The 16275-nt window shown below is 33.7% G+C and overlaps 1 protein-coding gene across 2 annotated transcripts in view; it reads right to left on the bottom strand.

Moving 5' to 3' along the window:
• Window positions 1-16275, bottom strand: part of LOC143055557 (interferon-gamma-inducible GTPase 10-like) — a 67144-nt gene that overhangs the window by 30809 nt on the left and 20060 nt on the right. For both annotated transcript variants that reach the window (XM_076228711.1, XM_076228712.1), the window contains exons 4-5: window positions 3145-3282; window positions 2662-2775 (exon numbers count right to left, since the gene is read on the bottom strand). In XM_076228711.1, the coding sequence (XP_076084826.1) occupies window positions 2662-2775; window positions 3145-3277 (247 nt within the window). In that variant the 5' untranslated portion in view covers window positions 3278-3282. The remainder of the gene's footprint in view (window positions 1-2661; window positions 2776-3144; window positions 3283-16275) is intronic.

Genomic DNA, 16275 nt, shown 5'->3' with positions numbered 1-16275 from the left:
ACTTGAGATACAATTTATAAACTAGATACTCTAAGGAACATTTAGTAAAAGTTTGAAGGTTTAGAGGAGAAGATTTTTTAAGACAGTTTACGACGACAGACGATGGACGCCAAGTGATGATATAAACTCACATGTGTCCCTCTGGCCCCTTTGAGCTAAAACAAGACATCGTGCATTGCCAATATATAAGTATAGACAGATTTAGAACTGTGGAAGTACATATGTGTGTGAAAATTATAGTTCATGTACAAGTAAGTATAGTTTAATTTATTGATAATGAATCAGTATGTATACCAATAAACAATATTGAAAGATCTTATTGCAGTATTGAATTCGTTACCTTTTAGAATTAGTTTATTAAAAGGATTGACAAGTTTACACGGATCGTAGAAGTTTCTAAATTGTCAGGCTAGGTAAACGGCATCCCCGTAGAAATGAGTACGTTCTATCCCGTTCGAAACAGGTAAACCCAAACTACTAAACCAAAGGTTTGTATATATGACAGAATTTAGTTTACTGGTTGAGCCCCAGTCACACTGTCACGTTTCAAGAGCTACGTTTTACAACGTTTTGAAAGCGTAGCGAAACAGGAATATACGTAACGAAGCGTATCGAAACGTAGTGATCCCTTGTTCAAAACGAGACCTGCCCCGTATGTTTTGAAAATTCAACAACAAACGTAGCGAAAATTGAAACGAAGTAGAAACCTAGTAAATACGTATCAAAGCTTAGCGAAACGTAACACAACGTGTTTTATACGTATCGAATAAAGGCAACAATAGTATACTGCTGTTCAAAATTCATAAATCGATAGAGAAAAAAACATATACGGGTTTCAAACTAAAACTGAGGGAAACGTATCAAATATAAGCGAACTACGACACAACAGAGACATTACACCGAAATGTTACACGCACAGAAACGAACTATAATGTAACAATGGCCATTTTCCTGATTTGTACAGGGCATTTTATGAACAAATGGTGGGTTGAACCTGGTTTTGTGGCATGCAAAACCCCCCGCTTTAATGGATGTGTTATTTATAACATTAAAATGACAACATTACACGACAGGGTTACAATAAATAAACAGATAGATGGGAGAAAATGTAGGACAAACGAATAATCGCCGTCAAAAGGTAACAGGTTAAAAAAAAATTATACGCCAGACGCGCGCTACGTCAACACAAAACTATGATCAGATGTGAAAAGTTTGAAAGCCATAGCAACTATAAAGTTGAAGATCTCCAAGGACCAAAAGTTCCAAAAAAGTTGTGAAGGCAGATTTATACCCCTAGGACAAAAACTTCATTATTATCAAGAATAATACATAGTTTTGCAAACAGTAATTTTATAAAATGACTATATAATAGATATATATGATTAAACTGAAGTGGTGACTAGCTATAGAATAAAAACGAATACATTACAAAATTATAGCCCTGTTAGCCATAGGCAATGCAACGCACAAAGACACGCCCCTTTTAAATTTCTAAAACGTGTTCCGAAAAGAACGAAATTCAAGATTAGATTTGTATGACTTATCTAACTTATATTAATAACAGTGACAGTTATAATACTAATTAATATTTAATTGTAGTAGTTATTAGATAATTAATTGTTATATCTAGCTTTGTTGGTGTTTCTTCTGATCAAACTGCAAACCAAATATATTGTGTAAATTTCGTTGATCCAAAATTAAATCTACCAAATGAACTGGATGAATAGTTATCCCCAACACAACACACGAATACAACAGAAAAAAATACGATTTACAACTACAAACGTTAAGACATTTCACAAAATCCGATGACAACAGCACACACAACATCAAAACCCAACAAAATAATTTGTGATGGAAAAGTACCGTGCTACGTCTTAAAGCAATACGAATTCACACTCATCAAAACAGTCAGATTCGGGAATAAGTCACGTTCGGTAATGACAACGACGTAATGACAAACCACAATCTAACACGTGGTAAAAATGTCCATATTTAGTTTGGACATCAATGTGCAGTTGAAACGTGGGTCTACACATACTCATACCTCGCAAACCGTGATAAGAACGGAGCACAAACCTAATAAAACCTAGCTTTCAAAACAACGGGACATTTTTATTCAAAACGTAGTTGAAACGTAGCATTTTAAACAAAGTAAAACGTGATTGTGTGACTGGGGCTAAAAGGTTTAAAGCCATTTGTGGTCGCGAAATCCTTTACTTAATAAATTGCAAGTAGTATATGAAACATGATTATTTCTTAAGTTTGAATTAGAAGAAGTCAAAATAAGTACGAAAGTTCGATAATTTGTAGAAATGTACATGTAAGTGATTTTTTTTTCCAAACATAAATGAGTACTTGTAATTATATTACAACGAATAATCATCATTGGTGGAATACACAACACAATACCCCTCTTCAAAATATCTTTAATACGTATTGTTCTGTTTAAATTGCTTTCAAAGATTTTGATCCGATTTTAAGGTATGCAATGAGGGTGTATAAAAACCCAAATACGTAGACATCAAGGTAGGTCTTGGATAGAGATGCAGGTATGTAAGTGGGATCTTGATGACAAAATATGAAATAATATAAATCAAAATAAAATTAAAAATATAAAATAAAAAGATACAATGGTAGAGTAATGCAACTGTAATTTACCAATATTCTGGCTATCAACGGCATCCTCAAATTCATCATCGTCTGATACACTGGTGTCTGTGTTGTGACCAGTTTTGCTGTTGGAATCAGTTTCCGAAGCTGATATTGCAGAAGCTATTTGAATGTTAAAAATTATCATTAAATAGTCATGCTAGTCTATTGTTTGAAATAAATCTAAATCTAATTACTACCACAACTTTATATAAATAAGTATTATAGGGTTATTGCATGAATATTGGGGAATATATATTGTCCCTCGTAGAACATATATTGCACTCACAAGCTCGTGCAATATAAAATTCTACTCGGGACAATATTCCCCAATAGTCATGCAATAACCCTATAATACTTATTTATATAAAGTTGTGGTAGTAATTAGATAATTAATAAAAATCAATATCTGCAACATGCAAATTTTTTAACACTTGATATTGAAACGTAAAGAAAAGTTTTATAAATTATGAAGAATAAAACAAATATAACCTGTTGAGTATAAGGGATTTTCTTTTCCACAATCGGAGCAAAACCGTATGCTACAACTTAAGGATTTGGTACATGCTTTACCATCGATGGTTCCATTGCAGTTTTTACGATTTCTATTGCTTGACGAGTTCATTGTTCCTGTAGAAAAAAATAATACTTAAATTCGTTTTTTGGGAACATGGAATTAAAGTTGTTCTGTTCACCCTAACAGACTTATATCATTTGTCGGTCATAAAACCTTAACATTTTCACACCAATGTACAAATATGTTAGTATAGGTTTAACAACACGTTATTTACCGTCTGAATACTTGTGTCTTAGGAATACGGAATAAGCAGTTAACATTATACATCAACAACAGCAAAAAAGATTTTTTAAAGATACTCTATAATGTTCAAAATCAATAATATTAAATGTTTTAGCCATCTTTATGCATTTATGATTGAATCACACGAAAATAAACAGATCAATTTTCATAACCTTGAAAAACATATTTCACTTTATGATACTTTGAAATTTAGAAAATATTGAAATTATACTGGTATGGAAAAAAAAATCAGGGGAACACTACCTCTTTCAGAAAATCTTTGTAAAAATATTTTTGGCTATATGAAGTATATGCAAAAGGTTTTAAACAATTCACGAGTAAACTTTGGCTTTTATCTATTTCGTCAATCACTATGTGTAAAATGTCCCATTGTTGTCTATTTGATACATTCCCCACTTCCAGTCCCAATTTTATTTTGATTTCATATTTTAAAGTAACAAGAATTATTGGCGTTTATTATTGTTGTCGACATACGGTTAACATGGTCAAGTAACCGTAGACTTATATCGCTCATAGTTTGTATAAAGCATTCATCATTAGGTACTAAAAAATGAATTATAATGCCACCATACAACGTTAAGGAAAACTGGAAAATATTGGCACGCTATTTAGATTGGGACGAATTTATAACTTAAGTGGGTACTCAACATTTCGACTAAAATAGATTTGGCTCGTTTAATTTTCATAAAGTTTAGACAAAAGATTTCCTTGACCTGTTAATAAAAATAACTTTATTTTTTAGAAATTATCCATACAAAACATTTATGATTGTTAACCATATCCACATAAGTCAGACATCACGTGAATTTTGTGACGTATACTAGCCGGAATTTTGTATTATATTGCCCCATATAAAATAGATAGGTGCTTCAATAAAGTTAAATTTTCTTATATAACCTGACCCATTTTCTAACTTTTGCAAATCAATCCTTGATATTTAAATATATTTCTATCAAAATATGTTTTTTGATGTTTTTGATTAAATTCTGTAACTGGAGAATCGTAAAAACATGTACTTTTTCGTGTTATTTCTCCATTGACTCAATGCTAAATGTACCTATACCCATGTCTACGTGTACAACAAATACAGACATTCCGTTAATAAAAATAAACTTTGCAAATCAATTAAGTATATCATGCAAAAGAAAGATTTCTTAACACCATGAAGCCATTTAAGTGCCAACCCACTTTGACATTTTATTTGTTAACAATTATTTGAAATACTTCGATATTTTTTGAAAAATTTTGTTTATAAAGTTAGATTTTATACAATAGTTCAAGAGAAATACAAAAATATTTTTGTAGAAATAATCGTTTTTTGTTAAAAAAAAAATGTCAGAAAAAAATGACTGGTGACTTTCTGTCCGTTTACCATATGGAAATGTTGCATCAAATCAAGGATTTGTATAGTAAGACTTTCCTTGATTAAATTTTATTTTCAATGTAGAATATCTGATGTTTCTGTTATTTACTTTGGTGATAATTTCGATATGATTGATTTAAAAATTTCTTGATGAAAAAAATATTATTTTAAGTGTGATATAGGAACATTTTATTTTGACAGATATCCAGGATATACTGTTACCAGAAAATAGTTAACAATAAAATTGATAATAATTTTTTTTTCTCTTCTTTTTTTTTAAAGGGGTTTTTCCTGTTTTCTGTGTAATTTATCTTTCTTTAGAAATATATTTATACGTTCCTTTTAGAACAAAAAAATATTTACGTCTCAAGAGATAAAAGAAATCCCAACAATTATTATAGATAAATATTCTATCCCATCACTTGACGAACAGGTGAACTCTGACTTGGTATGTAATGTTACATAACAATATATTGTGAGGTAGACGTGCAAACCAAAAGCAACCAGGTGACATTAAACGAATCCGAGTCCGTTCGCGCCCATTCACGTTCGCACCCACTCATGTTCGCCCCCTTTCATTTTCGCACCCTACATGTTCGCGCCCAATTTTAATTGGTTTTGTGTTTAATAACTTTGTAATCAAGTTTTGGCAAGTAGTATTCTTATAAGTATAATTGTTTTCATGGTCTCAAAATAAAGTGAGACAGCATTTTTTTTTTGTGTTGAATAAATCTTAATCATGTTTTTGATAGTGTATGGTTAAATTTTTTTATATTCCTTTCTAAATAAAGTGGGATTCTGTCAACGTTTTATTTTGTGTTGAATAACTGTTTATCATGTTTTGGTTAGTGTATTGCTATAACTTTTGTTTCATTGACTTGTTTCAAAATGAAGTGAGATTCTGACTACGTTTCTTTTTTTTTTTGTGTGTTGATTAAATGTTATCATGTATAGTAATATATAATAGTGTATTGTTTCATTATTTCAGATCAAAGGGACCAAGCTGTTAAAAACAATTATCTTTTGTGTTTTTCATTTAAAATCTTCCATCTTTTACTCATACCAAGCTATAAATACATTCAGTATTTACACGAAAGCAATTAAAAACAACAATCATGATTTTCCAATTATTCAACTCGAATTTGAATTAAAATTGGGCGCGAACGTGTAGAGTGCGAACGGACCTTGGGTGCGAATGTGCGAGGTGCGAACATGTAGGGTGCGAAAGTATATTAGGCGCGAACGGACCTGATACCACATTAAACATCCTGTGTATCATAATAAATTTAAGAATATATGAATATTATAAAAAAAATATTTAAAAAAAATATATTTTGCTTTAAAAGATAATCAAATTAATATTTATGTTTCTATAATTATTTTAAAGAAATATTTTGATTCAAATTTTAATTTAAATGGAGTTTGTTTTATTTCGTAGAACATTAAACGAGATTTCATTGAATACGATTTTATTATTTATTTTTTTAATTCACTATTTTAAGCAAAAACAGGCATTCAATAAATCGATATAAAGTTAAACTTGTTTAATTAAAAAAATGTTATTGCATACACTTTAACAGAGACATATAACTAAATTGCTCTGATTTCAACAACATTGTATACCCGACAATATTTATCGACAGAGTTATCGGTCCTGAATATGACTGATATAGTTGGGTATGCTATGCATGCAGTAACGAAGGACAACACACCTACAAATAATTGTAAACAGTAACGAAATCACCATTGACTACGTTTAACATCATTTCATAATAATGAACATTTTCGAAAGATTTATTGTATGGAACGCCGTAACTGCCTTATGATACTTTCTTCTTTATCATGATGAGGTTTTTCTTTATCATTATGTCTTTTTTTCTTTATTATGATGAGGTTTTTCATTATTATGATGAGCTTTTTCTTTATTATGATGATCTTTTTCTTTATTATGATAATCTTTTTCTCCATTTTGATAAGGTTTTTCTCTATTATGATAAGGGTTTTCTCTATTATGATGAGGGTTTCTCTATTATATGAGGGTTTTCTTTATTATGATCAGGTTTTTCTTTATTATCTCACAGACGAGAAATGATTATTCATTATATGATTGCTTGTGCCACAGCCAGTCTTGTCAAAACTATCTCGACAACGGGTAAGTTTGTCCCACATGATGTGCCAATTGCAAACTTATCTGTTAGTTTAAATACATGAAGATGTGGTATGAGTGCCAATGAGACAACTCTCCATCCAAATAACAATTTATAAAAGTAAACCATTATAGGTCAATTTACGGCCTTGAACACGGAGCTTAGGCTCACACGGAATAGCAAGTTAAACAGGATCCATACAATTACTAGTGTAAAACCATTCAAACGGGAAAACTTATCTGTATAAAACAAAAGATTCCTGACTTAGGACAGGTGCAAACAATTGCAGCGGGATTAAACGTTTTAATGGTACCAAACCTTCTCCCTTTTCTGAAACAAAAGTATAACTTCAAAACATAAAAATACATACTATAAAATGTCAATTTGAATGGCTGAACTCAATAAAAAAACGTAGTAATACAAATTAACACACAAAGAACGAATACATTTAATATATGATACAATGTAAACACATAGTTAATAAAAATAAAGGATAAATAATTAAAGTGAAAGTATTAAACACTGATAAAATCGCTGTGAAATGTAAAACAATTTTAGAATAACATCAACCTTGAAAAAAATACGTCATAATATACACAGTTAAATGAAAATAATTTTGTTGTTAAGTATACTTCTTCCTCTGTGACTGGACTAGCTTAGCACGCGCTGATATTAAATGAGGAATACGTATTGGCAAACTTACCTGTTGGTCAGATAGTTGTTACTTGACTTGCTAAAGCAGAACTGACAATTAATAAGAAATACTCACCCGTTTGTGAAATATGTTTGATTGGACTAGCTGTTGCAGAAGATGACATTTAATGAGGAATATTTACCGATTTGTGAAATAGTTATGTCTGGACTGGTTGTATCACAAGTTAACATAATGGGTCAAACTTATCCCTTGCAAAATGCCCTAAGTGAGCCAATTGTAACTGGACTTGCTGTGGCACAAGCTATCATATAATGGGTAAACATTACTCGTAGGCGAGATAGTTGTAACAAGACTAGCTGTGGCACGAGCTATCATATAATGGGTAAAACTTACTCGTTGGTGAGATAGTTGTGACTGGACAAGCTCTGGCACATCATCAAATATAGTATCTGGGAGTGCAACGACATGGGAACTGTTTGGGTATTAGGCGCATCATACTAAAAAAAACTCACCATCATAGAGAAAAACCTCATCATGATAAAGGAAACCCTAATCATAATAAAGAAAACCTCATCTTAATAGAGAAAAACCCAATCATAATGGAGAAAGACCTCATCATAATAGAGAAAAAGCTCATCATGATAATAGAAATCTCATTATAATAAAGAAAAACCTCATCATAATAAAGAAGGAAGTACCATAAGGCAGTTACTGTAGTAGTGTTTGTCGCTCAGTCTAAGCCCTGAACTTCGGACGCGGACGCTGACGTCACATTTGAACTGGGTACGGACGCTGATGCCATATGTGGGCCTTAACGCGGACGCCATTTTTGACCATGAAAACGGGACACGAATCTAAGGGTTGTACCATGTGACTCAGACGCCGACGCCATATTATAAAAGGTTGACACTAGTGATGTCACACCCTACTAAAGCTAAATCTAACCTAAACCCAATCCTTAGATTATCAGTCTATGATAATTCTGAAAGATATATTCTACCTCTTTAATATGTCACTACTAAGACATGCGTATAACTACTGTAAGAATTATCCAAGATAAACTATTTATATTAATCAGTTTATCAGATATATCTGTAACTCAATCCAGTGGGCGGTATCATAGATAGATGCACATGTAAAAATAATAGGATTAAAATGTCATTTGAAAAATAGATAAAGCGATTGTAATCATATAAACTAAAGTGATAAAAATAAATAAAGTGTTTATAATCGATGTCATGTTTAGGTGAGAAATTTAAATGTAGAAGTTCTTAATAGCAACATCAAAATAAATATTTAGCACAATCATATGGAACGCCCTAAATAGTGTCCGTCGGACAATATGAGCCCTAAAACTCGGGCGCGGACGCCGACGCCATATTTGGGCATTAACGCTGACGCCGACACCTTATCTGGCCCTTAACGCGGACACCGACGCCATACTTTGGCCTTAACGCGAACACCATATTTGACTGTGAAATCGGGACGCAAACCAAAGGGTTGTACCATGTGACTCGGACGCCGACACCATATTTTTTAACTTAAACCCTGGACGCTATACCTTAATGTTGGACCAGGCTATCCTCCAAGATGGGCACTATGAGTGATGTCACACAATTAAAAGAGAACGGTATACCATCGAAAACGGACGGGAATTCTTATAACTAAACGCTTACTTAACTCCATACCTAAACCCAACCCTTAGAAAAGAATATCCTACCTCTTAAATAAGTTACTAAATTATAATCCTAGTACCTTTGATAACTGTTTACACCACTGGGTCGATGCCACTGATGGTGGACGTTTCGTCCTCGAGGGTATCACCAGCCCAGTAGTCAACACTTCGGTGTTGACATGAATATCAATAATGTGGTCATTTTTTTTTTATAAATTTCCTGTTAACAAAAGTTTAAATTTTTCGAAAAACTAAGGATTTTCTTATTCCAGGCATAGATTTCCTTAGCCGTATTTGGCACAACTTTTTGGAATTTCGGATCCTCAATGCTCTTCAACTTTGTAATTGTTTGGCTTTATAAATATTTTGATATGAGCGTCACTGATGAGTCTTATGTAGACGAAATGCGCGTCTGGCATACTAAATTATAATCCTGGAACCTTTGATAACTATTTACACCACTGGGTCGATGCCACTGCTGGTGGACGTTTCGTCCCCGAGGGTATCACCAGCCCAGTAGTCAACACTTCGGTGTTGACATGAATATCAATAATGTGGTCATTTTTTTTATAAATTTCCTGTTAACAAAAGTTTAAATTTTTCGAAAAACTAAGGATTTTCTTATTCCAGGCATAGATTTCCTTAGCCGTATTTGGCACAACTTTTTGGAATTTCGGATCCTCAATGCTCTTCAACTTTGTAATTGTTTGGCTTTATAAATATTTTGATATGAGCGTCACTGATGAGGTTTATGTAGACGAAATGCGCGTCTGGCATACTAAATTATAATCCTGGAACCTTTGATAACTATTTACACCACTGGGTCGATGCCACTGCTGGTGGACGTTTCGTCCCCGAGGGTATCACCAGCCCAGTAGTCAACACTTCGGTGTTGACATGAATATCAATAATGTGGTCATTTTTTTTATAAATTTCCTGTTAACAAAAGTTTAAATTTTTCGAAAAACTAAGGATTTTCTTATTCCAGGCATAGATTTCCTTAGCCGTATTTGGCACAACTTTTTGGAATTTTGGATCCTCAATGCTCTTTAACTTTGTAATTGTTTGGCTTTATAAATATTTTAATATGAGCGTCACTGATGAGTCTTATGTAGACGAAACGCGCGTCTGGCGTACTAAATTATAATCCTGGTACCTTTGATAACTATTTACACCACTGGGTCGATGCCACTGCTGGTGGACGTTTCGTCCCCGAGGGTATCACCAGCCCAGTAGTCAACACTTCGGTGTTGACATGAATATCAATAATGTGGTCATTTTTTTTTATAAATTTCCTGTTAACAAAAGTTTAAATTTTTCGAAAAACTAAGGATTTTCTTATTCCAGGCATAGATTTCCTTAGCCGTATTTGGCCCAACTTTTTGGAATTTGGATCCTCAATGCTCTTCAACTTTGTAATTGTTTGGCTTTATAAATATTTTGATATGAGCGTCACTGATGAGTCTTATGTAGACGAAACGCGCGTCTGGCGTACTAAATTATAATTATAAAACTAAGGATTTTCTTATTCCAGGCATTGATAGCACGAGCTTTCTTCTTTCCAGTAAATAGCTAAAAGATTACATTTTCACAATTTAATAAAACTGCTATATTTTAGGGCCAAAAAGGGGTCTTACTGAACCGACTCCTTTGTTTTGAAATATGTACTGCATAATTATTTATGCAACAACATATTGTAATTATTGAACTAATGTTAGGCTTGAACAAAAGTATTTTTAAGGGATTCGGAGATGGAAACAGTAAAAAAAGCTCAGCAACGAATCTTAAATGTAAAATGATTTGCGGCATAATAATTATGACATGAAATCACATACATTTGTATTATAGATAGTCTAAAATATGAATTTCTCGCCTTATACAGTGTACGTCCTATGCAAAAGGACTATTGTTGTAACATGGGTTAGTAACTGGTTCCAATTTATCTCGAATTGTCTTTTTTTCAAAGAATTATTTCCGGAATATCATAGATCAGGTCTCTTCTTGTGTGTGTCTGGTTCTGCTGTCGTAATTAGGTGATTTTTTTCTAAATGTAGCAACAAAGAGGGGCTTAGTCAAAATAACTATAAAGTCTCGGAAGGTTTTTTATCCTCTTTCTTGTTTGCCAGTAAAGTAAAAAAAAATGATATAGCATCAAAGAACGTCATGATTAGATGTATCTGGACTTAGAGGGGAAAAAGGGGGCGGGGGTGGTGCGGGGGGGGGGGGTGACGCTCATATCCTGATGAGTCTTATGTAGACGAAACGCGCGTCTGGCGTACTAAATTATAATCCTGGTACCTTTGATAACTAATTACTACTAATGCATGCTTATAACAGCTCTAAGAATTCTCCAAGATATACTATTTATATAAACATATGGTTTTCACATGCAATTGTGCAGACAATTTTTTACAATACTTTTGTAATTTAAATCCTGGGACCAATGGTAGATCTACAGGATAATCAAAAGACCTTCACATTGTTTAAAGGTCAAAAAGTGACCTCTAGATGTTTATTAAAGACTGTAAAGACAGTAGGAGCCTGACTTGCTAAAGAAATGTTAAGGTGGTAGGAGCCTGACCATATAATCTAGAGCAATGTACAGGCTTATCAACTGTATGGTAGGGACTTGAAACTTCCTGAATGTCAATTGCAACAATAAATTCAAAATGCACAGCTACAATGTAGTATTCATATTTCAAATAGGGACTGAAATTTCATATCTAATTTTATTGTAGACATTGTTTGAAATTCATATCAGTCTTTATCTATAGTGATGAAAAACAGATGTGTCTTTTTGTCTTTATACTTTATGTAAAGACTTTTACACTTTAGTTCTATCTGATAACTGCACATTTCTGCATACAAATGATCGTAGTGCAGCACATTCCAAATATGACCTATAAAATCATTAACTCTGTGGGTCATAGCACATGTTACTTTATTCTGTCACCATTTTAGTTTATTCAAAAGATTCCTAAATAAAACTCCTTTGATGGTGAACATGGTGAAGGGAACATGATATATGTAAAAGTAAACAAGGCTAAAGATTGCTGATATTTTGAGAATATGAAAATAAGCAGAAGTGGTATGATTGCCGATGAGACAATTATCAAACGGTGACAAAATGACCAGAAATTTTAGTCAGCAACTAAAGGCCCATATATAGCCTTCAACAAATATAAACTTTGCAATTACATAATGTACAATACAAGCAATGTTTAGGTTGTATAATTTTAGATAATGAAAATCAGGTTTTAGACATTGAAAACATTTTATATAATAACGGATAAAGAAAATATTCCATAATTTTACTCCTCTACATATATATTTTTGTGTTGGATTATGTTTTCTGTATACTTATACTGTATCTTCTATCTGTTTATTTGTATACTAGTCCGGCTGATTAGTGCAGATATAGAGCAGAATTGCTCACTTGATGAGGAAAGCATGAAACTTTGCATAGTAGTTCTTGGTTATATACCCTTTGATTTTAGCTATGGACCCACTCTGAAAAATCCAATATGGCTGCCATTTTCAAGATGGCAGAAAAACGGTATAAAGATTGTCCTAAAGGTATTCTATATAATTTCGGAAATTAAAGTAATGATTCTTTAAAAATGGACTTCATGTTCTTGAATTTGTTATCAATTAATTCTAAAGTATAAAACAAACAATGTGGGTATTTCTATAAGACATAAGTTGCAAATATGGCTGCATATACAAAAACAAATAGTGAAATTCAAAATGTTAATCAATATGTTACATGTTATTGTAATTGTTCTTTAAACGCTTTCAGTTTTAATGGTTGGAATGAAATAGGTTGAAACGAGTCGATTGACGTAAATATAGGTCGGTTAAATGTGGTGAAATAGTAGGTAACTCATCTGAACTTGGAGGCAGTGCCGAGGGCACCTTGTCTCGCATCTCTTCAATGCCACGTTTTACGTCACTTATCGCGTTTTTATCTGCCGTACCCACTACATCGTCAAATTATTCTATGTAAACAATAGGTGTACCTTTCCTTTCTTCAAGCGGATTAGACGATTGACATCATTTAAAATGGTTAAGGGGCAACTATTTCCCTTTCCAACTACGTGCGTAACCTGATTTGCAACATTTCAGCGAGCATGGTCCTAAAATGCACTCCTGGTCAGCACTTTTATTAGATTCAATGGTAACAGCCATGTTTGAATTTGGCGGAACTGTAATGGTTCGTTTCATGCAAACTAGCTGAGTTAAAATCTCGTTTCCACTATTACCAAATGGCGCATTTATCATTTGGCATTTATCTCTTTATTGTTGATGGTAATTGTGGGAGTACTCAGGTTTATCACTGCGATCAGTGTGTCCAAAATAACTAGCCTAAGTATAATATCGTCTGTTAATGGCTCTTTTCTGGCGTATTAAATTATAATCCTGGTACCTTTGATAACTATTTACACCACTGGGTCGATGCCACTGCTGGTGGACGTTTCGTCCACGAGGGTATCACCAGCCCAGTAGTCAACACTTCGATGTTGACATGAATATCAATAATGTTGTCATTTTTATAAATTTCCTGTTTACAAAACTTTGAATTTTCGAAAAACTAAGGATTTTCTTATCCCAGGCATAGATTACCTTAGCCGTATTTGGCACAGTTGTTTGGAATTTTTTATCCTCAATGCTCTTCAACTTTTTACTTGTTTGGCTTTATAAATATTTTGATAAGAGCGTCACTGATGAGTCTTGTGTAGACGAAACGCGCGTCTTGCGTATTAAATTATAATCCTGGTACCTTTGATAACTATTTACACCACTGGGTCGATGCCACTGCTGGTGGACGTTTCGTCCCCAAGGGTATCACCAGTCCAGTAGTCAACACTTCGGTGTTGACATGAATATCAATAATGTTGTCATTTTTATAAATTTACTGTTTACAAAACTTTGAATTTTCGAAAAACTAAGGATTTTCTTATCCCAGGCATAGTTTATCTTAGCCATATTTGGCACAATTTTTTGGAATTTTTGATCCTCAATGCTTTTCAACTTTTTACTTGTTTGGCTTGATAAATATTTTGATAAGAGCGTCACTGATGAGTCTTGTGTAGACGAAACGCGCGTCTGGCGTATTAAATTATAATCCTGGTACCTTTGATAACTATTGGTTCCAATCTGGTTTGATCGTCTTTCTTGTTGAAGCGATGCTCTAAATGAATGCTTTTTTAAGGCCTTGGAATCATCATCTGTGTTTACCATGCGAGCGTACTCAAAGCCAACATCGGCCTGGCAATCTGGGGCCTACACACATTTTTCTTGATTTCCCATTGTCATTTACCGGCAGTTCGTTCAAATTGGTAAATGAACGCCTCCCAAGTGATGGATCCTCTTCAATTGAGTTTTTGCATTTTTGGCAGCTGTGGGCTTCGGCTCCGGTCCCTTGCACAAATATTTTCTTGCCATCGGATATATTCTCTCTCCAGTGAGGAGTCTGAAAAAGAGGTGATGCCACACTCTTTTTGTTTCTTCTGCCCTTTCCTGGATCGGTCAATGGAGTCAACTTGCTGTTATGGGAAGCATATAAGAGCCCCAGAAGCGGACGAGGTGGTAAATGTGGGATTTGCCATTGACTCGACGGAGATGATATCGTAAGTAGGCACTGCATTTAGCATTCGAGAAACTTAATAGAATCCACTTGCAGAAAATTGTTTCTGTAATGGTGTGCTGATCTGAACCAAACATTATTGACTCATAGTAGATGGTTAGTGTGCGTAAGAAGACACATAAGCCTTTGACTGGTATCCTTGATTAGTACTAGAGGTTTATAGTATGTTCTTAAATGGAGACTGTTGTTGAATAATTTGAACTGTCTCACGCGAGCCAAGGGCCCTGACATAGGAATTTTGTCTTAAGGTGAAGACACCTTCAACAGAGTTGGCGCGGTTAATGGTTCATGCGATCACTACAATTGGGGAAAGACCCACGGCATGGATTTTGTTGTGTACTTTTGGTAAATTTGCGTTGTACTGGCTAAGGTCAAATTTTGGCTTAGATGATGTTTCCATTGCAGAAATATTAACTACTTTATTTCAATTGTCCACTGATTCATTTACAACAAATGCCAGTTGTTGGAAGGTACCCTGCTGTTCAAATTCACTTTTAGATAGAACTGTATCTCTTCCTCAGTTGTTGTCAGCGTGTCCATTCGTCTCACCACAACATTGAATATCTTATTGGTCTGACCATCAATTCCGCCAAGCAATTATTACTAGACTTGTGGTCTATCCTGTCTTCAGACTGCTGAAGTTTCTGAGATATTGCTTTCATCTGTTTTTTATTAATATATTCGTTGCCCTTTTTTGTTCAGCTTGAAACGTAATATATTCGCGCTTCGCTCTGTTTTATATTGCGGTTAATCTCAGCTGTTCTTTGAGCATTTGATTTTCTATCTGCTAAATATTCTTGGTACAATTGTTTAATAGTCATTTCTGAGCTGTCCTCTGTTAAAGCGTCTTCAGCTGTGGGTTTCTCCATATCCCCAAGTGATTCAGTTTCGGCCATTTCATTGTACGTTCTTGTCCTTTTTGTCCTCAATTCCTGCCATTTTCACTGATATGTGTTTAACTGATTCTCAATTCACAGTTTGATGTATCAAATTGGAAAATATTGCGACCCAAGAGATAAGATAGGCACTGAATATTATCTTTAGGCAGATAAATCCCAAATCACAGCTTTTATGTGTGACCTAAGACAACAAATAGTGCAGCTTTTAATGAAAAGTACTACTGCAGCTTTTTATGAAAGCTACTACCGCAGCTTTTTATGAAAGCTACTACTTTGTGTATGAAATGACAAGCATGGCAAAATCAGAAAGGACAGAACGGGGACATATACCAAATGACACTATACATCAATAAAATGCTTATATTCCGGTCAATTCTCAATAATGAATATTTGCTTATTTTTCATGGCGGCCATATT

Source organism: Mytilus galloprovincialis, chromosome 12, assembly GCF_965363235.1.
Source record: "Mytilus galloprovincialis chromosome 12, xbMytGall1.hap1.1, whole genome shotgun sequence".
In the NCBI taxonomy this organism is placed as follows: domain Eukaryota; kingdom Metazoa; phylum Mollusca; class Bivalvia; order Mytilida; family Mytilidae; genus Mytilus; species Mytilus galloprovincialis.
Note: the sequence above shows the minus strand (reverse complement) of the source record. Positions and strands in the feature narration are given on the sequence as shown.